This window comes from Gobio gobio, assembly GCF_949357685.1.
Source record: "Gobio gobio genome assembly, chromosome: 14".
In the NCBI taxonomy this organism is placed as follows: domain Eukaryota; kingdom Metazoa; phylum Chordata; class Actinopteri; order Cypriniformes; family Gobionidae; genus Gobio; species Gobio gobio.
In genome coordinates, this window is record NC_137107.1 from 52339098 (window position 1) to 52366092 (window position 26995).

Genomic DNA, 26995 nt, shown 5'->3' on the forward strand with positions numbered 1-26995 from the left:
ACATAGGCATTTTGAGTTTGTGTTAGTGATTCCTATATAGAAAATCGCTCCCCGCTACAGCAGTGACGTCACGTGCAAACAACCTATTGAGGTTTTCAGACGCGTGATTTGATTCTGGAACCGGGCCTGTTTAAGAATATGCGGCCCCTTTAAGAAAAATGACGCGCACTGAGCATGCGCAGAAGAGAGAAGCGCGAGAGACGAGCTGAGATCAGTTGAAGCTGAAAGAGACGCTGTTAACGATCGTGAATGAAGGACAAAAGTGGAATATTTTCTCCGGATGCCTTATATTTCCAGTCTGCAGGTGAGAGATGTTTCTCAGATTACAGAGTTTAACATTAATTAGCTCCAGAGTTTACATGTTTAAGGACCAATGTAATGAAATGCGTTGTGTGTCCTGGTTTATTATGAGTGTAATAATATGTTGGCAGAGAGTTTTTCACAGACTCTGACTCTATTACACCAATAAAATGTGCTTAATGTGCCACTTTACTGAAGATCTCAGACATCAGCATAATGAATGAGGGGAAAACAGGGAACTTTAGGAGACAAAGAGGCTTTTCAGCAGCTCAGATTAACATGATGATCCTGTTGTTTCTCTCAGACTTTGGACAGGAGTTCAACGAACCTTGTTTTAAATGAAATTAATATCTAACTTGTATCAAAAGACTCCATATTCCTGACAGAAAACATATGTTCACTTAATTTAAATGTAATTAATGGGTCATTCCATGTCAAATCAACCATTTTACCCATTGAAAAGAATTAAGAATAGAAGAATATCAAGATATCTTTAATAATTTTAGAATAACAGGCACACAAACTTTTAAAAAATGTATGGCACTCAGGTATATTCTATGCAAGTGTGTTTATAGAAAAAACGAGATGCATTTCTAGTTTCAACATTATTTGTTGTTCAGATATTCCTCTGTAAAAGACAAAAGTATCAGCTGTGTGTAAAGTGACCCACGTTTGGTTTTTGGCCACTGAAAATGTGAACAATTGACCAATTTACTCATGAAACCACATTAAGATCTCCAGATCTCTGCATTTTACCATATGGGGCCTTTAAAATGAAGAAACTAAAAGAAATGCTTGATAAGAACCAGAATTTAAGGGGATTTTAGGATATCATTAATACTTCTTGAGTTACAGGCATGCAAACTTGGGGCAAAAAACACATTTTTTTGAACAGTCACTGTTGGTATAATGCAACAAAGATCGCTAAAGTCGACAGATTTTACTAATAGTCCTACCAATCTCTGTTTAAAAGTAAAATAAAGCTGCCATCTTTTTTTAAAGTCATTTTTACCCTCCTGTAATTTGGCTCTGAATCTCAGGTGAAAATTGTCATATTGACCCCCCTCTAAAGAATTGTAGATTACTCAGTACATATACATCCATGACATTTAATATTTTGACTTTTTAGGGGTTCAAGCACGAAGTGCTGAAACCCTATTGTATTCGTTAATTTTCCCATGATGCATCATTCTCCATCTAAAACTGATCGGGCAGACCAAACCGTAAGTCGTAGAGACGTATGTGGTACTCACAACCACTACCAGTGTCACTGAGGCACGCCCGACCGGCCTGACGGGGGCGCTACAGCGAGCAAAAGTACAAAATGGCTCAAAACCCATAAACCGTTAGGCGTGGGCTCAAGTGTCTTATATCCTTGGAATCCTTGGCTCAAGGCGGATAATATGCATGTGTCGGATTGGCTTGCCCTTTAGGCGCCAATTTCGAGAAATTTTGGGTTTTTTGAAAAACCTACTTTTGAGATGAGATGAGATGAGATCCAAGTTTATTGTCATTACACATGTACAAGTACAATGCAACGAAATGAAGTTTGGAGCAAGCCTCCGAGCCGCAGCTATTTAAAGCGCCGCCACACGCTCTCCAGAAATAAAGAAATGCAGATTGCTAAGCATACATGCAAACATTACATACATAGTACACACAGTACACGTGGTCACGTGATGGTATTTTTTGTTGGGAATAGTAAGGGAGATAGGAAGGAGGAAAGGGGAGGCAGACGGTTGGATGGGGGGCAGGGATGGGGTGAGGTGTGTATGATGCGAGTAAGAGTCTTGAAGCTTCCTGTGTTGTGTGAGAATGTTAGCCATAACTTAAGATGTTTTCAAAGTTCAGTTCTGTGGCTTGTCCTTGAAAGGAGATATGGCCGTGCACAGGGAACGAAAGCAAGATAGCAGGACCCAGCTGTCAAGCTGACCTCCCAACCGAGAGATAGGGACAGGCTGGACGTTGGGATGAGGGAAAATATCTTAATCCATTTAGTAGGGATGGGCGATATCTTATCGTTTGCCACCGTTGGCCGTCTCTTGATGCCCTAAACGTTATTACTTTATGATGGCCGCGGTGGCTGCGTTCGTCACTCTGTATAGCTGAACGGGGGTTGGAGAGAGAATTTCTTGGGGTGCCCCACGCAGCACTTGGTGCTCTACGCGCAGTGCTTGATAGGAGCGGCGGCACTGAATCCGCATCTCACGTGCAGAACGAAAACAACTATGGTGGAAGCTGCGGAAGAGTTCATAAACGAGGGGCACCTGAGGGCAATCTGAACCATACAGATGTATTTTCACTCGCTGAGCACTTGGACTGAGCGCTTAAGAGATTTACTCTTTCTCAATCGATCGGTAAAGCACACTATTTCAGTTAATCTCAATGAATGCGCAGTGTATTTGACGCACATTAAACACTAGTGTGAGGCGCGCGACTGAGAGCGCTCAGTGTTTCACACACTCAAAGAGAGAGCGAGAGAGTCTTATACCAAACAGAATTGACGTGCTACATGTAAACAATATCCTTTGTTGCATTTTCCTGTAAAGTAATGGCGTTTATTTGGAATTATTCAGCCTTTCATGAACAGGAAGAAACAAATGCACAAACGGGAATCTCATTGGCTGGCGCGCACCTATTACTGTGCCTGTTTTGATTTCAGCAAATCAGTTGGAATGAGCGCTGACAACGTGATTAATATTCATGAACCCAGAAGCTCATTAATCCTTAGTGCAGTTTATTTTTATTAGTAGAATAATTCGTGGTATTATTATATTATCAACTCAAATTACTGAAGTTCTATCATTAAATCATTATTTTCAACTTTTTTGTAATCTGAAGACATTTTTGGGATAATTACTTTTGCTGTTTCTGCTATTTTTACCACTGTTTGCACCATGTATGAATAAATACAGAATCGGTTTACATGTAAAACTTTTCATTGATTTAAAAATTATTTTTGTTTGTATTGTGTGACGTTTTTTAGCACAGTTGCACTATTTAAACATTTCCTGCACTTTTACAGAAGACAATTATATCTGCAACTTTTCCATTTCTGAAAAGGCTGGTGTGGAATTTTACATAAAAAAATTATTAAAAAATTATTAATTAAAAAAAAAAAAAAAAAAAAAAATATATATATATATATATAAAACATGGGGAATGATACTACATTTATCGTCATTGATATCGTTATCGCAATAAATACTAGAAAATATCGGGATACATTTTTAAGTCCATATCGCCCATCCCTACCATTTAGCTGATCTTCTGTAATTTTCCAGACCATAATCAATCAATCCGTTCTGATCCTCAGCGTCAGTGGCGAGCGTCCGGTTCATGAATGGACCGATGAATGGAAGGGAGTTTTGTGAACTACTTGAAAAAGTTCAATGTGTCAGGGGCCACTTTTACTAAAATGACTAACTTGTGAACGGAACAAGATATTTTCGCAAAATTCGGGTCACATGTCTATGACCTCAAACTTCGGTCACTTGAAAAATATTTTGATAATTGGCCTCTTGGTGGCGCTGTAAGAGAAAAAAATGTCATGAAAATGGCTATAACCTCAACGTCCAATATAAAATACAGAATGTCCCCTATTAAACAGATAACTTTTAAACCAATGTACAGTATGAAGTCATTGTAAAATAAAATCTAACAATACTGTGCCTAATTTATTTTCATCAATCTGTGCCAAGCAATCGTCTGTCATCTGTGTTAATGCTGTGCCTGTTGAGTTTCCTTCTCAATGTGCATGCTGAAAATTATTAAACATTTGCTCACAAACTATTGTTTCCAATACTTTGCTAAGAACCATTAGCAAACTTATTGATCATATTTACGTTCACTTATTTTAATGTAACTTAAAACATTATTTTCTTTTTCCTATTAATTTTCCTTACTTAAATTCTTAATTTGCAATTGACCTCCCAGTCCTCCTTGCTCCCAGTTCTGTTGGCTGTACCCTTTGAATCTCTTATATGATTGTTTATAAGTTACTTTTGGTTTTTGAAGGGGTTACATGCTTGCTAAATAAAACATAATATTAGATTAGATTAGATTCAACTTTATTGTCATTACACAAGTACAAGTACAAGGCAACGAAATGCAGTTTAGGTCTAACCAGAAGTGCAATAGCAGCAAGTGCAGGATATACAACGTTTGCATAAGTGCAGGACATGGATATGTACTGAATATATATATAAATATATCTATAAATAGAGAGATGGTTATTACTATAAACAGAATTTACAGGTGAATATGTACAGTGAATAAATATACAGATGGCAATAAATATACAGATGGCAATAAATATACAGATGGCAATAAATATACAGATGGCAATTTTGCACAAACGCTTTAGGGATGCCACAATTCTCATTATAATATTGAACCGTTCGGTACGGCATTCACGGTTCAATAAGCGCTTATGAATTGCGTTGTTTTTGCAGTGTGCCTGTGAGTCTACACGCTGATATGAGCAAATATCCAATCACTAGACACGCTTGCAATGCTGGTGTCAGAGAGTTATACTCACGGAACACTATAGTTATTCACAATCACGAAAGTTCATTATTTGCATGCGTTTTAAAGCCTTGCGGGTTATTCGCGTGCTTATGCACCGTTTTAACGCGCAGAGCGCGCGCACCAAAAGCCTGTCAAACACTTGATTACTGGACTAAGTAGTCTTACTGTGCTAATACTGTCAAATACACACAAGGTTAACAAACACATTCGGTTATGTGTAAAGTGAAAATAAATTTGCGTGTCTGTATATTAGATGCACGTCATAAATTGACAGCAGCGCAGCCTATAGTGAACACGCTGTTCTTAAAGGGACAGTTCACCTCTAAAATTCTGTAATTATTTACTCATCTAATGTTGTTCCAAACCTGTATAAATTTCTTCTCTTGAACACAGACAATTGATGGTAGCCATTGGCTTCCATATTATTTCCTACTATGGGGACTTTAATGTTAATAAAACTACAAAAGACATAGAAAAGCACTCTCTGTTCTTGACTGAAAAACATTAATACAGTAGCTTTAATAAGAATCAATGTATATTTTATAGTGAAGTCTATGTAGTGTTTTATTTTTACATTTATTCATTAAATTTCATACTTAAATGCTGCTGAGCTCTGAGCTGCCAGTGTAAGTCTTTATATATATTTATTTTACAACCCCAAATCAGAAAAAGTTGGGACAGTATGGAAAACGCAAAAAAAAAAAAAAAAGTGATTTCTAAATTTACTTTGACTTGTATTTCATTGCAGACAATATGAACACAAAATATTTCATGTTTTGTCTGGTCAACTTCATGTCATTTGTAAATATGCATCCTTTCCTGTCATTCAGACCTGCAACACATTTCAAAAAAAGTTGGGACAGGAGCAATTTAGGGCTAGTAATGAGGTAAAATGGTTAAATAATGATGTGATTTGAAACAGGTGATGTCAACAGGTGATTGTAATTATGATCTGGTACAAAAGCAGCATCCAAGAAAGGTCTAATTCTTTAGGAGCAAAGATGGGCCGAGGATCGTCAGTTTGCCAACAAATACGTGAGAAAATTATTGAAATGTTTAAAAACAATGTTCCTCAAAGAAAGATAGGAAGAGATTTGGATATTTCACATTCAACAGTGCATAACATATTTAAAAGATTCAAGGAATCTGGAGGAATTTCAGTGCGTAAAGGACAAGGGTGCAAGCCTAAGCTGAACAACCGTGATCTCCGATCCCTCAGGCGGCACTGCATCAAGAATCGTCATTCATCTATAAGCGATATCACCACATGGGCTTAGGACTACTTTGGCAAACCTTTGTCAAGTACCCCAATACGTAGTTCCATCCACAAATGCCAGTTAAAACTGTACTGTGCCAAAAGGAAGCCCTATGTTAACAGTGTCCAGAAGCGCCGTCGACTTTTCTGGGCTCGGAGGCATCTGGGATGGACCATCACACAGTGGAAACGTGTACTGTGCTCAGATGAATCAGTATTTGAGCTATTTTTTGGGAAGAATGGACGCTGTGTGCTCCGGACCAAAGAAGAAAAGGATCATCCAGACTGTTACCAGCAACAAGTCCAAAAGCCAGGGTCTGTCATGGTATGGGGTTGTGTCAGTGCCCTTGGCAAAGGTAACTTGCACTTCTGTGAAGGCACCATTAATGCTGCAAAGTACATAGAGATTTTGGAGCATAATATGCTGCCTTCAAGAAGACATCTTTTCCAGGGACGTCCATGCATATTTCAACAAGACAATGCAAAACCACATTCTGCACACATTACAAAGTCCTGGCTGTGGAGGAAGAGGGTACGGGTACTTGACTGGCCTGCCTCAGTCCCGACCTGTCTCCAATAGAGAATGTGTTTGAAGTGCAAAATGCGACAACGAAGACCCCGTCCTGTTGCCCACCTTAAGACTTGTTTGCAGGAAGAATGGGACAAAATTACACCTGAAACACTTCATCAATTGGTGTCTTCCGTCCTTAAACGTCTTTTAAATGTTGTGAAAAGGAATGGCAACATTACAAAGTGGTAAATTCTTTACTGTCCCAACTTTTTTTGAAATGTGTTGCAGGTCTGAATGACAGGAAAGGATGCATATTTACAAATGACATGAAGTTGACCAGACAAAACATGAAATATTTTTGTTCATATTGTCTGCAATGAAATACAAGTCAAAGTAAATTTAGAAATCACTTCTTTTTTTTTTGTTTTTGCGTTTTCCATACTGTCCCAACTTTTTCTGACTTGGGGTTGTATATTATACTATACACTAGGAATGTGTCCAGGTTTTTCAAGTCTTATAAGCATTTTTTTTTCTCCTTAACCTCTTTCTGTTCCCGTCGCCTAAGAATAGAATAGCAAAAAACTGATGTGACAAGCCATCAGAACCGAGCCGAACACTGTGGTTAAAAAAACCCTGAGGTATGTATATATATATATATATATATATATATATATATATATATATATATCTTGTATGTTATACCTTTTGTACCCTTTTGTCATTGTATTCATCGTTTTTATTGTTAACAAACAAACCACATCCATCCCCCACACTTTTGAAAAGCTTGTCACGCCTCTGCAGATGGCGTATATTTATCTTTTTATGCATATGTGCTTAAAGGCCTTAAACTGCTTGAACCCCGATAAATGCTGCTTGCAGCTTTAATTAATATTTATGTTTTTCTTTCTTCATAAAAAATATTAACAAAATAAAAATTAAGCCAGGTCTGGTAATTCAGTATAAATTCAGTAACTTGTCTTGATTTTTCCAGATCTGGTCCTGTGGGCGTCAGTATCTCACAGTGATCACAGTTCACACCTGCAGTGAAGCCCCTCCCACTAGTGAAGCCCCTCCCACCAGTGAAGCCCCTCCCACAACAATTCACCAATAAATACTGGGAATATTCCCATCATCCTACAAGAGAAGGACAAACTCCAGGTGTAGCAGCTGAAATCTGTGTGACTGTTAAAGATGGAGTTTATTAAAGAGGAGATTGAAGACATGAGTTATCCAGAACCATCCAGAATAAAACATGAAGATACTGAGGAACAAATAGGTTGGTGTCCATTCTTAATTCTTTATTATTGACTGCTTTAGTAGCTGTGAAATAATAACCAGTAAATAATAAGCAGCAAAAGTGCATCTTTTTTTAGTTTGGGCTTTCGTGTTTCAAGTCAAGTAACTTTTTTTTTAATACTGGGAAAATATACTCTTGTTCCATGTTTTTACAGGGTAAGTGTGACATCTGCTATTCTGTATAATGCATTAAAAGAAGATACAGTACAGCCATAAAGTGTCCTTACCGTTTACCTAGTTTTTTACCCTCATGCCATGTGAGATGTATACGACTTTCTTTCTTCAGATGAACACCGAAAAATAAATATTCTCTGCTTATGTAAACTCATTTGGGTTCCTAAAAGTTGACGCATCAAACCGCACATACAGCAATAACTACAGTAATCCACACGACCCCAATGGAGGAATCAATGTCTTCTGAAGTGAAATGATACGTGCTTGTATGAAAAATACCAATATTTTAAACTGTAGACTATCGTCTCTGACCAACGGTCATCAGCATGATCATGAGAGGGTTGAGTTCACGCTTGACGTAACTTGAAGCGTTACTTTTAAATATTAAAGTTTCAATCTTAAATAAATTATTTTACTATAATTGTATTAAATGATTGGTGTCATGCTGCTGTGACTTCACCCTTGCAGGCTCACTATTGGCTGATTCAGTGGTTAAGGGCGGCCATTTTGTGTTGACATCATAGTCCTGAGTTTGTAACACTTAAGTGCCACTTTAGTCAGCATTTAACAATCAGTCTTAGACTTGCTTTAAGCTTTGTTGGGGTAACAGCTTAGGACCCAGGACCAGTAGTGAAGCGTCAGGAGTTAGATTAATTAAAGAAAAATGTAATGAAGAATAGTTTGCAGTAGGGATGGGGCCGATCCAATCCAGTATCGGTATTGGGACTGATATCAGCGTAATTCACGTATCGGATTTTCCCGATCCAACCTGCGGAGAAATCCGATATCCATGAACCATGTCTGCGCTTTAACATTGTCTGCTGAAATGACTCCAAAAGTGATTCCCGCCGGCTTGTCTGCTAGCTGGCTGCAAACTATGGAATGGATTTCCTGATCGGAGGCGCGGCTCAATGGGACACAGAGTTATGAGACATGCCCCCGCTCAGGAAATCCATTCCGCAGTTTGCAGCCAGCTAACATTGAGCAGCATTGTGGCTAGCCAACATGTCAGTTGTGTGGAAATACTTCACACTGGAAACACCGCAGAGCAAGACAATGTTTGCAAAACCGCAATTTAGAGAAGTGGAAGCTCCCTCGCGTCGTAGAACACAACGAACGCAATCAAACATTTACAAAAGCAGACAAGTTCAAGACTAGGGTGACATTTAAGAGATAATGTGTGTATTTCGGCTGTGGCGTGTAACACTCACACTAGCCACTTTGAACTTATTATGGTCTTCTCAAAAGCCATCTCTTATAATCGCGTTGCGCATTATAACCACTCACACGTGTTTCTATCGAGTTTATGAATATAATAATCAGAGGTGGTCAGATTAGCAGAGTTTTGTTCAGAGCCGCGCCGTTCTCACTCGCTGAAATCTGCACTCAAAGCAGAGATAAACGTACGATGTACGCAAGAGATTCATTCATCCACAGTGATTGACAGTTTTTGTTCTATTTCAGCAGTGAAAATAGTTTCAAACAAACACAGCAGAACCACAGCGCATCTGACATGACTGCCATAAAGTCGGCTTGACGTTCGCGAATTAGGGACCGTCTCTAAAGTTACATAAAACATTGGTATAGGCTATACAAGTTTCTAACTTAAATGGCATTTGAAGAGAATGACTTAGTCAAAACTGACTGTAAAGTGTATAGGTGTCAGGTATGACGCACACCTTTTGGATTTTTGCTATTTAATAAAATAAACTCAAATCATATGACAATATATGCTTTATTTCACTAGTGTACTGTTTGGGCTCTTACACAAAATATGCTAGATTTAAATGTGTCATAGCCACTGATCAGTGGTCATAGCTGATAGAACACTGATGAGAATATTGCTTGAGAATATTACAGAGATAATATTAGAGATTAGTAGGGCTGTAATCAACCAAAGAAAATCTTGGTCGACTGAAGTCCTGAAATTTTCGACTAAAAATCGACTAAAATGACGTTAGGAAAAAAAACGTTAAATGAATAAGCTGCGCACTGTGTGCAGTACTTGGTAGCCTTGTTGTCTGCCTAAATTAATTATAAATAAACATAAAAAACTAGTAGGCTATTTGCAGAATATTAAATAGTTTTTGACCGGATTATTTTGCACTGAAATGAGTCTGACACACGAGTCTGTCGGCTCTGACAGCGGTGCATCACGTGCACCTGCGCAATATCATAGCCTATGACTTCGGAAAATATAGTATGTGTTGTCAACTAGATATCATCACAAGAACTTTTGAGGAATATGCAACATAATTTAGACAATTGTTTTTATCATATGTATTATAATAACTGACAGACAGTATCATTTCAGCCGCTCTGTGCAGCTCGAACAGGATCAGCTCAGCTTCGCGGCTGAGACACAAATAGACTATTAACTTAAAGCTTTTACTCTTAAACACAAAAGGCACGTCCACTTTAATAAAAAGGGAATATTTATTAAACAAGCCAGATCAAGAGCAGAAAAAACGCTCACAATTAAATAAATAATATACAAGAAAACTAGCCTTCTTCAATCTGTCTCTCTTCTCCAGCGGGTTGGACTAATCCAAAAGAAATGAAAATAAGGGGGTGTTCTGAAGACGGACTGTTACCTGTGAAACAGGGGTGCTCTGAAAACACCCCCATTAGCAATTAGTGCTTTCCACCTGATGAAAATGAATGCGGTGCGGCAAAACTGATGAAATGAACGCGGCAAAACTGACAGTACAGATCCACTTAGCGCGGTGTTGTGTCGCTTCCCCTCATGTGTATGTTGATGGGCGTTCCTCAAGTTTACCGCTATGGGCGTGCGTTTGAGCCAGCGGGAATGAAAAAAAAAGGACCCGCGAGAGACTTCTCTTCGCCAGTTGGTTGGACTAATCCAAAAGAAGTGAAAACAAGAGAGGTGTTCTGAAGACAGTCTGTTACCTGTGAAACAGGGGTGCTCTCAAAACACCCCTATTAGCAATTAGTGCTTTCCACCTGATGAAATGAACACGGCGCGGCAAAACTGATTAAATGAACGCGGCAAAAAATCGACCAATCAGAATTTTGGCCGAGCCAGAACGTATCGACTAATAATCGACTAATCGACTGGGAGATTACAGCCCTAGAGATTAGATATATAATAAAGATTTATGTAGGGATGCTCCGATCAGGATTTTTGCTGCCGATACCGAGTACCGATTTCTTGTCATGGTGATCGGCCGATACCGATTCCAATGCTTCACTGATTTGTAAGCTCTCTGATCACTCTTGACCTTTTTTTTCAGATTAAAAAAAAAACTATAGATGTTGCCTTTATTATATTTTTGTTACTTTTTATGGTAATTATGTACAGTAATGTAACTTGTTTTAACAGGGTACTAAATTATCACAAATATTATTCATTATACAGTGAACATTTTAATATGCCTTTTAAATGGGGTTTCTGCATAACACTATGCATATCAGGATACTTAATAGGGCTGTATTTTCTATTTTTTTTATCTGTATTTATTTTAATAATAATTTTTTCACATCCTGCCCAATGATGTCCTAAAAACAATGTTGATATAGAAGGCTATAAACAAATACAGTGAATGTAATGAAGGCATTGTATTAATAATTTTGTTTTTTTAATTCACTGAACTAAAAATATAAAAACAAAAGCATATGAGGTTATATTTGATTACCCAATTTTAATGGTCACTTCCATAAAAATATACATACTTGTAGGTTTAAATTCTACATATGGCACATTTATTGTCCAACAACAAATATTTTAGAAATATGTATACTTAAGTCAGAATTATTGCGTTCCTATCCTATAGCTCTCCGTCTGTTTGGCGCGGATCAGTGTTGCCAAGTCCGCCATTTTCCAGCGGAATTGGGCTACTTCAACACTGTTGCCGCGGGCTGTTTTTCATGTCCGCGGGTTGAAGAGATGCCAATGATGTGATATTTAGCCCCTTGAATGCAAATTTTAGTAGGCAACCATGCCAAAAAAACACATATTTTTTTTAACCCCCCAAATTCGGGGAGGGTTTTGTTGTGAAACCTGGCAACCTGATGCGCTGATGCACTAGTAGTGGGAAGTTCGGATCATTTTACTGACTCGGATCTTTGAGTCTCGTTCAGCAAAATGAACGAATCTTTTTTCGAGTCATTTCGTTCATTTCAGAAAAATATAATTAAAATGACATGTTAAATAGCCCAACCCATCTAGTACTTATGAAAATGTTGATTACATTTGTAAAACTAAATAAAAATAAACTATAGGGTACTGCAACCAAAGCCAAATGATAAGAAACTGAAACGTTTAATTAATTGATTAGTTGTTGGGTCAGGCTATTGCAGTCTAACTCTGTTAGTTCACCTCACCTCCTGATCCGAGACATTCTTTCTTTTGCAACTTCATATTTATCACGTTTGTTCTCCGCCTCTCGTGTCTTCGAACTCCTCGAGATGTTAGTTGTCGACTCGTCTGTGTCTGACTCTGATGGGCCTGGACCGGGCCATGTGACACAGGTCCGGGAACAGAATGATTAGTTCATCTTTCGAGTCTCGAGTCTCGAGTTCGGGTTTGAGTCTTTCGTTCTTCCTGTCAGTCCCATAGAGTCTATGCTGTCAGTAGCGGAAACAGAAAAGATTAGTTCTTTCGAGTCTCGAGTTCGGGTTTGAGTCTTTCGTTCTTCCTGTCATATTCTCAGTTAATATCAGACATAAACAAATATGGGAAATATATTGACTATTCAAGTCTAACATCACAAATTCAAGTCAATTAGACTATTACTCATTTTGAATCATATAGCGCAAACACACACACACACACACACACACACACATATACATATATATATACATATATATATATATATATATATATATATATATATATATATATATATATATATATATATATATATATATATATATATATATATATATATATATATATATATATATATATGAAATATAAAAATATATATATATGAAACACAAATTCAAATATATGAAATATATGTATATATGTGTGTGTAATATGTTTTTGTATAGGTGCTATAGGCCTATAAGCTATGTTACAAAGGTTTAGGTAACATTTTTAAACTGATTTTTATTCATTAATAACACAAGGACAAAAAATAATAATATAACTCAATAGAGAAAAATAAAATACAGTTGATTCAAAACAAGTAATAGTCTAATTGACTTGAATTTGTGATGTTAGACTTGAATAGTCAATATATTTCCCATATTTGTATATGTCTGATATTAACTGAGAATTATATATAAAAAAATAAAAATAAAATAAAAAAATAACTACGTGCTTGTTAGTAAAAAGGTTGTGAACTAGTGTTCAATACAGTGACAAAGTCACGTGTCAAAAGAACGACTCAAACGTCAAACCCGAAAGACTCGTAAGAACTAATCTTTTCTGTTTCCGTTACTGACAGCATAGACTCTGTGGGAGTGACAGGAAGAACGAAAGACTCAAACCCGAACTCGAAAGAACGAATCTTTTCTGTTTCCGCTACTGACAGCATAGACTCTATGGGACTGACAGGAAGAACGAAAGACTCAAACCCGAACTCGAGACTCGAGACTCGAAAGATGAACTAATCATTTTTGTTCTTTCCAGTACAGATTCAGCGTAATGCGCATGCGCGGTCAACACAAAATGAACGAATCACTCTCTGAGACAACTCGGTAGTCCCGAGTCATAATAAAGATTCGTTCAAAATGAACGAATCGTTCATGAACGACACATCACTATGATGCACGCGGCGGCGCTCGCGGAAGTCTGAATTTTAGCGGAGATTTACATGCAGAAGGCTCGTCGTCTCCTGACAGAAAAATGGACATATTTGCATGACTTTCTAACATTTACAGATGGAGAATATCCCTGTGAAATGTAAGTTATGCACTGAGGAAAGCACCACATTTCAAACGCATTAAACACCGCAGGTATCTATCTGTCTGTAATCACAAGTATCTCTCAGAGCGTCTGACAGTGACAGGACAAGCTGCTTTAAACTATGTTACGCGTTAACAATATCTTGCCAGTTATTTTAAAGCCCTTAAAGGGTTAGTTCACCCAAAAATGAAAATTCTGTCATTAATTACTTACCCTCATGTCGTTCGACACCCGTAAGACCTCCGTTCATCTTCGGAACAGAAATTAAGATATTTTAGTTGAAATCTGATGCCTCTGAAAGGCCTCCATTGGCACAATGGTACTCTACACTCTCAAGACCCTTAAAAGGTACTAAAGACGTCGTTACAAAGTCCATCTCACTACAGTGGTTCTAAAATAACTTTATGAATCGGCGACAATACAGGGCTCCAGACTAACTTTTTTCACTAGGAGCACAGTGGCCCCCAACTGAAAATTTTAGGGGCACAACCAGAAATTTTAGGGGCGCACACCGTAAATCAACATGCTAACCAAATCTACTAATGTCCACTGTATTACTAATAGGGATCGGTATCGTTAAGGTTTTAATGGTATTACTACTCTTCCCCATACTGCTTATCGATCCGGTACTTTAACAGTTTTCTTACCGGTTCTTTTTATTATACTTTTTTTTTTTATAAAAAAAAAAAAAACATAATTAAGAACATAATTAACATGGCTTTATAATCTGAAAAGTAAAATATATATAGCAAAAGAAACCGCAAAGTTTGAACAAAAATATAAAACATCCATTTGTAAATGGACCAGTGTGCAGGCATTCGGAAGGTCTGCTAACATTAATATTACAGTAAAGAACAAACCTACAAAGAAATCTAATAAAGTAATGAAATGTAAAATAACACTGCATAGTTTTCACTGTATAATTTGATAGATTAATGCTTATAAAAGCTAAAGTTATTAATTCAAGAGATGTGAATATTTTCTATTTGCCTTTTGTTCGATTCGAATTAATGGCTCAATGGTCAGCAGGTTTATTAGACGCTGCCCCTTTAAGACCGATCGAATGTAGAACTAATAATATCACATTCTCCTATTTCTCCAAACTATTTACGCCCATTTAAGATATAAACTGTTAAAATAACTACTCTCCAATCCGGTCAATTTGACACCGGCTATTTGTTGTTTATTTGATGGTTTAGACGCGCACATGAAGCCTAAAATATTAAGTGCAAGTCGGTCCATTTCGCAGCACACACACATAAGCCGCCTTGAAGTTGGAAACAGCGTCTCTTGCGCGGATTATTGTGCATTTAATATCTCTTTATTATCAAACACATCCCGCAGTTTAGCAACAGTAGAGAGACTGCAGTTTACAACAATCACTGAATCTGACACTGAGAAATGACAGCGCAAGGCTGTGAAGGGAAGGATGTCGCGCTCGACTGAACACGGCTATAGGAATAGTTTTACCTCATATCATCTTTTTATAATTCTTGGAAGCCAAAATCGAAAATAAAATTAGATTAATATCACAGCACATCCCTAAAGTTTAAGCAGACTAAACGTCTATGTAGTTCTCTTGGCCATCGTCACTCATTAAGCTGACTGTGGTGTTGTGTTCGCTGCAGCTCCACGTGAGAAAGATCGCTCGCTTTCTCTCTCTCTCTCTCTCTTCTGGATTGCGAATGGCAAAAATGCATCACGGACAAATTATTTAATATTATCTCATATAGAAACGGCTGGCAAAGATAGAATTTGCCAGACATAACGTCTATCAATTATAATTAGTAAGTGTATTTTCTTAATTTCTCCAGTACCGACAGCAGGCAAATTTACTGGTCGCACATGTGCGACTGGACGTAAAATTCAGTCGCACACTCTCAAATTTTAGTCGCAAAATGCGACCATTTAGTCGCACTCTGGAGCCCTGCAATAGTTTTTGTGCTCAAAAAACCCTAAATAACGACTTACATAGTGATGACGATTTCAAAACAAAGCTTCATGAAGCTTCGAAGCGTTATAAATCACTGAGCCGAATGATGATTCGGATCGCGTGTCAAACCGCCAAACTGCTGAAATTTGGCGATTCAAACTACTGAATCGACTCAGTGATTCATAACGCTTCGAAACTTCATGATGCTTTGTTTTGAAATCGTCATCACTATATAAGTCGTTATTTAGGGTTTTTTTGAGCACAAAAACTATTGTCGCCGATTCATAGTTCTTTTAGAACCACTGTAGTGAGATGGACTTTGTAACGACGTCTTTAGTACCTTTTAAGGGTCTTGAGAGTGTAGAGTACCATTGAGCCAATGGAGGCCTTTCAGAGCATCAGATTTCAACTAAAATATCTTAATTTCTGTTCCGAAGATGAACGGAGGTCTTACGGGTGTCGAACGATGTTTTTAATCTATCTTAAAAAATATTTTTAATCTAGCTTAAAAAAGTGCTTAGAGCTGCTTAATTTATTTGTTGTTTGTTGATTTTCAAATATAAAACTTGTTGAAATGTTTGTGCGCATCTGTACTTTTTGAACACTTTCATCTTATTTGAACAAAACCGTGATAATATTGATAACCGTGATAATTTGGGTCACTATAATCGTGAAATTTCCATACCATTTCATCTCTAATGTGTACATATCATACTTGCCTGTTGAGAGGAGTTTATTTCAGCATCATATAAAATCAAAAATAATGATAATAATAATAATATTAAAGCAAACACAGCTCTGGTATCGGAATAGTATCGGTCAAATCCAAATTCAGGTATCGGGATCGGATCGGAAGTGAAAAAATGTGGATCGGTGCATCCCTAGTTTGCAGTTTCATCAGCAGAAGCAGCGTCAAGTCTCACGAGGAGTTCGAAGGCCGCGGCTCCCTCTAACAGTCTCCCCACCTCCACCTATCCTACATACAATTTCTGAACAGTTCTACTGTTTTCAAGGTCTAACCTCGTCATTATTGCCATGTGGAATGATTCTGATTGGCTCAGAGAAAATGGACAGTCTTGGTAAATTTCCACACACTGCCAGTTAATCAGATTCACGTGTACAGATATCACTTGTTGACGCTTTCACCCCGGAATTAGGCACGTAATGACCTTCCAGATTCTGGAGCAGGCGCCAGCTTGTCCAGAACAACAAGCCCCTCATCTTTTAGGATGCCCGTAATCCACCTCCAATACTGATCTGTAACACCGAATACTGTTCACATACACACATACACAGTCTCTCCAAGGTTGGAGTTGGTGAGATCTGGTCCCAACCAGAGAAAGTTTTCCAAAACATATTGATAACATGTGCTTTTCTCTCAGTGAGAGATACAGACAATAGTACAGACCATATTCATCTTGATTCTTTAGGGTTTCAATAAAAGGAAAATAAAATCCATATTTCATCTCTGGAAGCCGGGCTAAATGAGCAATCTCTGTTACTGCATTCCTGTCGAGTTGGAGGTGTGTGATGCCTCTAAAATCCAAACACACGACAACATGTTAAAATCAAGTGTTTTTGCCAAACATCACACACCAGGACAGACCCTCAGTCACCACTCAGAGACCAAATACACACGTTAGAAATTATAAAGGAAGAAACAATCATGGGTCCTATTGATATAAGCTAACTCATAACTGGAAAGAATCATTAAAATCATAATCGTATAGGAGGATGAATATTAATTGAGGCTTTGATTATACATTTAATTAGGATATATATAAATATATTGAAGCGGTAGTGGATTTCAGAATACTTTATAAAAGTCTCTTAGGGTGCGTTCACACTTGTAGTTTGGTTCGTTTGGTCCTGACCAAAAAACAAGAACAAAACATATAGTCCTGGTCCGCTTAGTGTTCACACTGGCATCTTTAACAGCGAACCTAAAGTTACCGAACCAAAGGCATAGGGATACACTCACAACCTGATTGGTCGGCTTTTATGACGTATATTTTGCGATAGAGCTGCTCACCGGACATTCAGAACAATGCTGTGTGCTGGACTAAACACCATCATCTCATGCGTGTGGTTTTATCTTTACCAGCTGAGAACTCACAAGGAGCTAATCAAATGCTCAACACATTCAGAACAGCAGCAGGATTTCCTCCGGTGTGCAGAAACGCAGATCTGCATATATTGATGAGGCTCTTCACCTCTCGCTGCTCCACGTTTGCCCTCTACTCATTGTAGATACACTGATCTCTCCGCGTTGGCAAAAACTTGTAGCGGCGCATCTTGACATCACGTCCTGTTTTTGGTTCGATTATATGTCTTTGGACCTTGTTGCGTTCATATATCAGTGGAACCGCACCAGAGTTGGTTTGGAAGTGGACTGAGACCCGTCTCTTTAGCGTCTCGCTCCGCTTGTTTGGGCTCCAGGGTTGGGATGGAAGCGGACTGAGACCCGTCTCTTTAGCGTCTCGCTCCGCTTGTTTGGGCTCCAGGGTTGGGATGGAAGCGGACTGAGACCCGTCTCTTTAGCGTCTCGCTCCGCTTGTTTGGGCTCCAGGGTTGGGATGGAAGTGGACTGAGACCCGTCTCTTTAGCGTCTCGCTCCGCTTGTTTGGGCTCCAGGGTTGGGATGGAAGCGGACTGAGACCCGTCTCTTTAGCGTCTCGCTCCGCTTGTTTGGGCTCCAGGGTTCGGATGGAAGCGGACTGAGACCCGTCTCTTTAGCGTCTCGCTCCGCTTGTTTGGGCTCCAGGGTTGGGATGGAAGCGGACTGAGACCCGTCTCTTTAGCGGCTCGCTCCGCTTGTTTGGGCTCCAGGGTTCGGATGGAAGCGGACTGAGACCCGTCTCTTTAGCGGCTCGCTCCGCTTGTTTGGGCTCCAGGGTTCGGATGGAAGCGGACTGAGACCCGTCTCTTTAGCGGCTCGCTCCGCTTGTTTGGGCTCCAGGGTTGGGATGGAAGTGGACTGAGACCCGTCTCTTTAACGTCTCGTCCGCTTGTTTGGGCTCCAGGGTTCGGCTGGAAGTGGACTGAGACCCGTCTCTTTAGCGTCTCGCTCCGCTTGTTTGGGCTCCAGGGTTGGGATGGAAGTGGACTGAGACCCGTCTCTTTAGCGGCTCGCTCCGCTTGTTTGGTGCGCTCCAGGGTTCGGATGGAAGTGAACTGAGACCCGTCTCTTTAGCGTCTCGCTCCGCTTGTTTGGGCTCCAGGTTTGGGATGGAAGTGGACTAAGACCTGTCTCTTTAGCGGCTCGCTCCGCTTGTTTGGGCTCCAGGGTTGGGATGGAAGCGGACTGAGACCCGTCTCTTTAGCGGCTCGCTCCGCTTGTTTGGGCTCCAGGGTTCGGCTGGAAGTGGACTGAGACCCGTCTCTTTAGCGGCTCGCTCCGCTTGTTTGGGCTCCAGGGTTCGGCTGGAAGTGGACTGAGACCCGTCTCTTTAGCGTCTCGCTCCGCTTGTTTGGGCTCCAGGGTTGGGATGAAAGCGGACTGAGACCCGTCTCTTTAGCGGCTCGCTCCGCTTGTTTGGGCTCCAGGGTTCGGCTGGAAGTGGACTGAGACCCGTCTCTTTAGCGTCTCGTCCGCTTGTTTGGGCTCCAGGGTTGGGATGGAAGCGGACTGAGACCCGTCTCTTTAGCGTCTCGTCCGCTTGTTTGGGCTCCAGGGTTTGGCTGGAAGTGGACTGAGACCCATCTCTTTAGCGTCTCGCTCCGCTTGTTTGGGCTCCAGGGTTGGGATGGAAGTGGACTGAGATCCGTCTCTTTAGCGGCTCGCTCCGCTTGTTTGGGCTCCAGGGTTGGGATGGAAGCGGACTGAGACTCGTCTCTTTAGCGGCTCCCTCCGCTTGTCTGGGCTCCAGGGTTCGGATGGAAGTGGACTGAGACCCGTCTCTTTAGCGTCTCGCTCCGCTTGTTTGGGCTCCAGGGTTGGGATGGAAGCGGACTGAGACCCGTCTCTTTAGCGTCTCGCTCCGCTTGTTTGGGCTCCAGGGTCCGGATGGAAGTGGACTGAGACCCGTCTCTTTAGCGTCTCGCTCTGCTTGTTTGGTGCGCTCCAGGGTTGGTTTGGAAGTGGACTGAGACCCGTCTCTTTAGCGCATCCTTAGACAACTTTTACTGAGAATCTTTTGACACTTAAGTTAAAGCTTAAGACTATTCTTTAGAGCATTTCTTAAGGCGAGACACTACAGGTGAATAGGGAATTTTTTTTAATTACAAGATATCACCAGTTTATTACTGGCATAAACATAAGAAAAAAATGTATTACATGTTTTGTGTAAATTAATGTTTAAATATGCAAATGAGGCCTTATATACTTAAATATATGCTCATTTGCATACTTTTCCAAAAACAAAATCTGGAAATTGGAAATGACCATGTTTAAAATTCTTGGTTCTATTTGTTGACAAATTAGAGGAGAGGGCTTTTACTGAGGAGATTCTGGATATCTTATTTTGTGCTTTAGTAAATTAGAGAATACTGACAATAGCCTTTAAAAAAAAAATTCACCATGTTTTTTGGAGTTAAAGGACCTATAACTCAGGAAAAGAAAAAACTAATTTTGAGAAAACGGCCTTTAAAGTTTTATACTGTATAACTGCACATTTCTATAAAACCCCCAACCTACAAACAAAATATATATTCAGTTCATTAATATCAGTAGTGTATAATATTTAAAACACGTGTAAATTGATAAATTAATAAATTATTAATAGCAATAGCTATTAGAGAACTACCATAACAAACACACATAACAACAGTCACACACTGCAGACGAGCTGTCCCTGTTTGTTGTATATGTCCATCTATAACTATTTGAATCTAATTCTGACGGGGTTTCGTCATCTAATGTTGTTTTTTACTTTCTTTTTACCAGCTCTTGCTACTTGATCTTTTCTGTGAGCGTTTATGAGCCGATTTCAGCTTGTGTGCACTTTCTCTCAGGCGGAGAATACACAAGCAAGCGGCAGCGCGTAGTGAGAAATTCACATCGACAAATCAGATGTGGTTTTCGTCTGCAAACTTTCGCGGTTGGTTAGTTCTACAAAGGAAATGTCCATATTTGGATTAGCCAGTGCTGTCTGTGAGACTGAGAGCTTTAAAATGAGACCAGGCATGACATGTTTCTGTGAATGGAGACGCACGGGAGCTCGCGTTAGAATAACTTTGGATGATTTTGGGTAGAAATCTAAAGGCGCACGGTGACAAAATATAATTAAATAAACACCTTAATGTGTAATGTTGACATTTTTTTTATTTTGACATGAAAGCTCACATGTTAAGGGAGCAAACTGGGCCAAAATCTCAAAATTGACCACTGCATGAAAAAACGATGTTTTAACCTGCTGTGTCTCACCTTAAAGGTTTTATAATTACAGGCCCAGATTTCTTGTTTTCTGCTGAGTTTTTTTAATTTTCACATTTAACCTCATTGAACTGATTCTGACTACTTTATATGTTTATTTTAGACCAGATGGAAGAGAAGGAGAGAAGACACAAACTAAATGATGTAAAGAAACTCTGTGACTTCAAAACTCAAGAAACAGAAGCCAAAAAGCTGCACACCTGCTCTCAGTGTGGAAAGAGTTTCACACAAAAACAACACCTTAACACACACATGAGAATTCACACTGGAGAGAAACCGTATACATGCACTCAGTGTGGAAAGAGTTTCACACAAAAACAATACCTTAACACACACATGAGTATTCACACTGGAGAGAAACCGTATACATGCACTCAGTGTGGAAAGAGTTTCACACAAAAACAAAAACTTAACACACACATGAGAATTCACACTGGAGAGAAACCGTATACATGCACTCAGTGTGGAAAGAGTTTCACACAAAAACAAAAACTTAACACACACATGAGAATTCACACTGGAGAGAAACCGTATATATGCACTCAGTGTGGAAAGAGTTTTACTCAAACATCAACTCTCAGTGTTCATCTGCTCATTCACTCTGGAGAAAAACCATTTAAGTGTGATCATTGTGGTAAAGATTTTATTTCATCATCACATCTAAAAAGACACCTGATAGTTCATTCAGATGAGAGATCTCATGTGTGTTCTCTCTGTGGAAAGAGTTTCTCATGGCTGGACAGTTTTAAACAGCACCAGAAAACACATGATGGAGTGAGAGATCATGTGTGTTCTCTCTGTGGAAAGAGTTTTTCATGGCTGAAGAGTTTTAAACTGCACCAGAAAACACACACAGGAGTGAGAGATCATGTGTGTTATGACTGTGGGAAGAGCTTTACTACATCTAATAATCTGAAACGGCACCAAAGAACTCATACTGGAGAGAAACCGTATACATGCACTCAGTGTGGAAAGAGTTTCACACAAAAACAAGACCTCATCAGACACATGAGAATTCACACTGGAGAGAAACCGTACACATGCTCTCAGTGTGGAAAGAGTTTTACTCAAGCATCAACTCTCAGGGATCATCTGCTCTATCACTCTGGAGAAAAACCATTTAAGTGTGATCACTGTGGTAAAGATTTTATTTCATCATCAGATCTAAAAAAACACCTGATAGTTCATTCAGGTGAGAAGCCTCATGTGTGTTCTCTCTGTGGAAAGAGTTTCTCATGCCTGAGCAGTTTTAAACTGCACCAGAAAACACACACACAGGAGTGAGAGATCATGTGTTGTGACTGTGGGAAGAGCTTTACTACATCTAGTCAACTGAAACCAGGGCCGGATTGGGACTCGCTTTCAGCCTGGGGGCCCGTTCTTCGTACCTCGCTAACTCAGTTAGCTGGATTTGATTGTTGACGATTTGGCATAATCTTGGATTGTTTGGTTCTTCGAAGCTCATCCTGGACTTGCTGTCATAGTGACAGGTCCGTGAGCTTAAACCTGCTCGGGAGCGGCTTATTTCATGTAAACAGGATTAGATTGCATCTTGAGGTGATACTTAAAATCTGTCCCAGCCACTGCTACTTTATTACAAGAGTTCATTACTGAACCAGGGGCAATAATAATCATTTTAAATAATAATATAAAAATTTTATATTGTATAGGCTATGTATATGAGAATGTATATTGTTAATACTATAGACAGACACTTGATTGAGCGATTTATTTGTGATGGAATAATTACTTTATATAATTTTATTTTTATTGGTTTACACACATGTTGTGCAGTTAATATGAGCCGTGCATTAATTTAAGTGATCACGGATATTATGGGAGTGATTTGATGCAGCGCAAGAGAGGATAATTTGATCTTGACCCATAAGAAACTTGAATACTGTCACGTTACAGATCTGCTTCAAATTGAATTAAAAATTAAATTACAACATTGAAATAAAAATGTAAAGGGTGTACAAATACTGTATAAAATCATGAATATAAATAATTGGTAATCATGTTAAAAAAAACATTTATCATTGATCTATTATAACTTTTATGTTGGTTTGGTGGTTTGGCTGTTTCCTTATAAATTGGGTCCAGAAATTCGTGTTTTTTTTGTGTAATTTGTCAAGTTTTTTGCCAGGTGGTTTTTTAATTATATGACGTCATTACGTTGCTGTCTTGACGCCAGCCAATCGCTGCAATACTGATCGTGGTTTCATTTACATTTACATTTACATTTATGCATTTGGCAGACGCTTTTATCCAAAGCGACTTACATTGCATTCAAGGTACACATTTTTTTTTTTACATTTTTGTCAGTTCTTGCTTTCCCTGGGAATCGAACCCATGACCTTAGCGCTGCTAGCGCCATGCTCTACCGTTTGAGCTACAGGAAAGCTTTCGAGTATCGATGCATCTGCCCTCTTCAGGGAACACAAGAACGCGCAGTGATCTTAGATAATTTAATCCAGATATTTTAATTCAATCCGCAAATTCGTTGGAAGAACCAAATTAGACAGAGATCAGTTATCACGATTAAAAGATCTGGGATCTGTCAAATCATCTCAGATGTAATAAGCAACGTATGAAGAACGGGCCCCTGGAGTTTCATGCCTTAGACCGGCCCACTTTAGTTCACGACTGAATATATTAAAATAATGTAATTAAAACCTCAGAATACAAGTCTGCAATAGGCGCACTGTTCTCTACAGCCTTGTAATTCTTTGTATTTTTGAAAAATACCATAATTTCCAATTCAGTGCAAAAACAGTAGCCTAAATTTTAGAAAACTACAGACCGGTATCCCTTCTGCCTTTCATTGCAAAGACACTCGAGCGAGTTGTTTTTAACCAGCTCTCTACGTTTCTTGAACAGAACAACCTCCTGGATATCAACCAATCAGGCTTCAAAAGCGGCCACTCAACTGAGACTGCCCTGCTCTCGGTTACGGAGGCACTGAGGCAGGCAAGAGCGGCTTCCAGATCCACAGTACTTATCTTACTGGATTTGTCTGCTGCTTTTGACACAGTTAACCACCAGATCCTCCTGTCAACTCTCATGAAGATGGGCATCTCAGGAACTGCTCTCCAGTGGTTCAAGTCTTACCTCTCAGGTAGGTCCTTCAGGGTGTCATGGAGAGGTGAAGGGTCTAAGTCACATCATCTAGCCACTGGAGTTCCACAGGGCTCAGTGCTTGGACCACTTCTCTTCTCCATCTACATGTCATCACTGGGATCGGTCATTCAGAAACATGGCTTTTCCTATCACTGCTATGCAGACGACACTCAACTCTACTTCTCATTTCAACCAGATGATCCCACGGTTGGTGTTCGTATTGCTGCCTGCCTAACAGACATTTCTGCCTGGATGAAGGAACATCACCTGCAACTCAACCTTGCAAAGACAGAACTGCTTGTGGTCTCAGCCAACCCAGCACTTCATCACAATCTCTCCATTCAGCTAGGATCATCAACCATAACTCCGTCCAGGACAGCCAGGAATCTTGGAGTTGTGATCGATGATCAGCTAAAATTCACTGACCACATTACTGCAACAACCCGGTCCTGCAGATTTGCATTATACAACATTAGGAAGATTAGAGCCTTCCTATCTGAGCAGACCACACAACTCTTGGTCCAAGCTCTTGTTCTCTCCAGACTGGACTACTGTAATGCTCTTCTAGCAGGCCTTCCGGCATGCACTATCAAACCCTTGCAACTGATCCAGAATGCAGCGGCGAGGGTGATCTTTAACGAGCCGAAGAGAGCGCACGTCACGCCTCTCTTCATCAGGCTCCACTGGCTACCAATAGCCGCTCGCATCAAATTCAAGGCACTGGTACTCGCCTTCAAAGCAACCACTGGCTCTGCACCAATTTACCTTAACTCGCTTGTTCAGACATACACACCCTCCAGGAGTTTGCGTTCTACCAGTGAACGACGCCTTGTGGTGCCATACCAGAGAGGCATGAAATCACTGTCACGGACCTTTTCCTGGACTGCCCCCACCTGGTGGAATGACCTGCCTATCTCAATTCGAGCAGCCGAGTCTGTAGCCATTTTCAAAAAACATCTAAAGACGCATCTCTTCCAGCAGCACCTGACCAATCAAGAATAGCACTTAACATTCTATTCATTTTTCTGTCTGTCTAATTTATTTAAAAAAAAAAAAAAAAAAAAAAAAAAAAAAAAAAAAAAATCCTGTGTGTTCTGTGTTAGATTAACTGAGACTTGTTACAGCACTTGCATACTGTAGCCTCTGACTGTTGTAGTTGCTTCTATGGCTCTCATTTGTAAGTCGCTTTGGATAAAAGCGTCTGCTAAATGACTAAATGTAAATGTAAATGTAAATGTAAATTTTGCTCACAGTGAAGATTTATTAGAACAGTAAATAACATTATCAGTATCAGAATCTATTTTCTTTAAGAATTAGTATTCATAAATATCCAAACATTGAAATGAAGAAAAATATAACAAAAATAAATATATAAAAAATAAAGATTAAAATAAAATGTATTGCACTTTCTAATGACAGTAGCATCTCTTTTTCAAGGAAACAGCAGCTTTACAACTTCAAATGTTTTTCACAAATATGAGAACATTAGTTAAAGAATTAAACAAGTATTGCACTGTTCATTTTTAGGTTAGGTTCATGTTTTTTTCCAGAAAACAAGACATAATTTCTTATGCCATTTCACATTTCACTAGTAAATGTATCTTGAATTAAGAATAATTTATATATTTGAACTGGAAACAAGTTAGATACTAAGTAAGAAAAGCATTTTTTCAGTGATAATGTTTGCTTATTCACACACTATGGTACAATAGCAGCTTACCTGTCTTTCACAGTGAGAGCATAAGTCTCTTCACAACTGGGTCCTGGCTCTCTTTCTGACACTAAATGAAATTTGTTGCATTTATTTCTCACCACAAATATACCCTTTTTACAAAGCTTTCAAATCAAGTCAAGTAAGTTTATTGCTGAATCATCAGGTATCATTACTTATCTCAGGGCATTTTTCATTGAGCAGGGCTCTTCAATACTATTATTTCTTCTGAATGACAATCCTACCTGCCCATTCTGGTGTGTTGGGCTCATGACTGGAGCTTGGTAAAGTTACTGGGCCTTGCTCTTCACTGTTAGCAGCAAGGCGGCTGCTGAAGAGCTACAAGAAAAAGTTTGATACATGAACGTGGTTTGCAGACAATGTTGTTTTGCACGGTCGCTAGCATCTTGCACTGCTCCTAACTACCTTAACATTAGCTTACTTACCGGCCTCGTCGTCTTCATTTGTTTTGTTTTTTTGAGGAAAAATGTGCTCAGCTTAGAACATTTGGCCGCGTCAGTTTCCAAAGCTTTCTTCTTTTTTATTCTGGCCTTTTCAGTGCCGCCTTTGCGCTTCCTATCATCTATTTTTATCTGACTTATTTTATTTTGAGCAACTTGCAAGGTGCGGTGTTGGGGGCGGGGCCAGGGAGTCAAAAGACACTCACGTCATCATTAACCTGCAGGCTGCGAGAAAATATTAAATAAAAAAGAGTGGGACTGCAGTAAAATAATAAATAAAAAACTGGGGCTGCTGTGAGTGCAGGCAGCCTAGGGACAGCATCCATATTTCCACCCAGTGCCATGACAACAACGGCCCTCGCGGCCAAAAAAACAGACCCGGTGCTCCCGATTAGCCAATCCGGGCCTGGCTGAAACAGCACCAAAGAATTCATACTGGAGAAAAACCTTAC

General features: G+C 39.4%; 1 protein-coding gene across 1 annotated transcript; it reads left to right on the forward strand.

Moving 5' to 3' along the window:
* Positions 1–172: 172 nt before the first annotated feature.
* On the forward strand, positions 173–23354 carry LOC307137041 (uncharacterized protein). Its single transcript, XM_079834521.1, has 4 exons — positions 173–304; positions 7588–7872; positions 21355–22218; positions 22302–23354. The coding sequence occupies exons 2-4, from the start codon at positions 7788–7790 to the stop codon at positions 22373–22375; spliced, it is 1023 nt and encodes a 340-aa protein (XP_079690647.1). The 5' UTR covers positions 173–304; positions 7588–7787; the 3' UTR covers positions 22376–23354.
* Positions 23355–26995: the final 3641 nt, after the last annotated feature.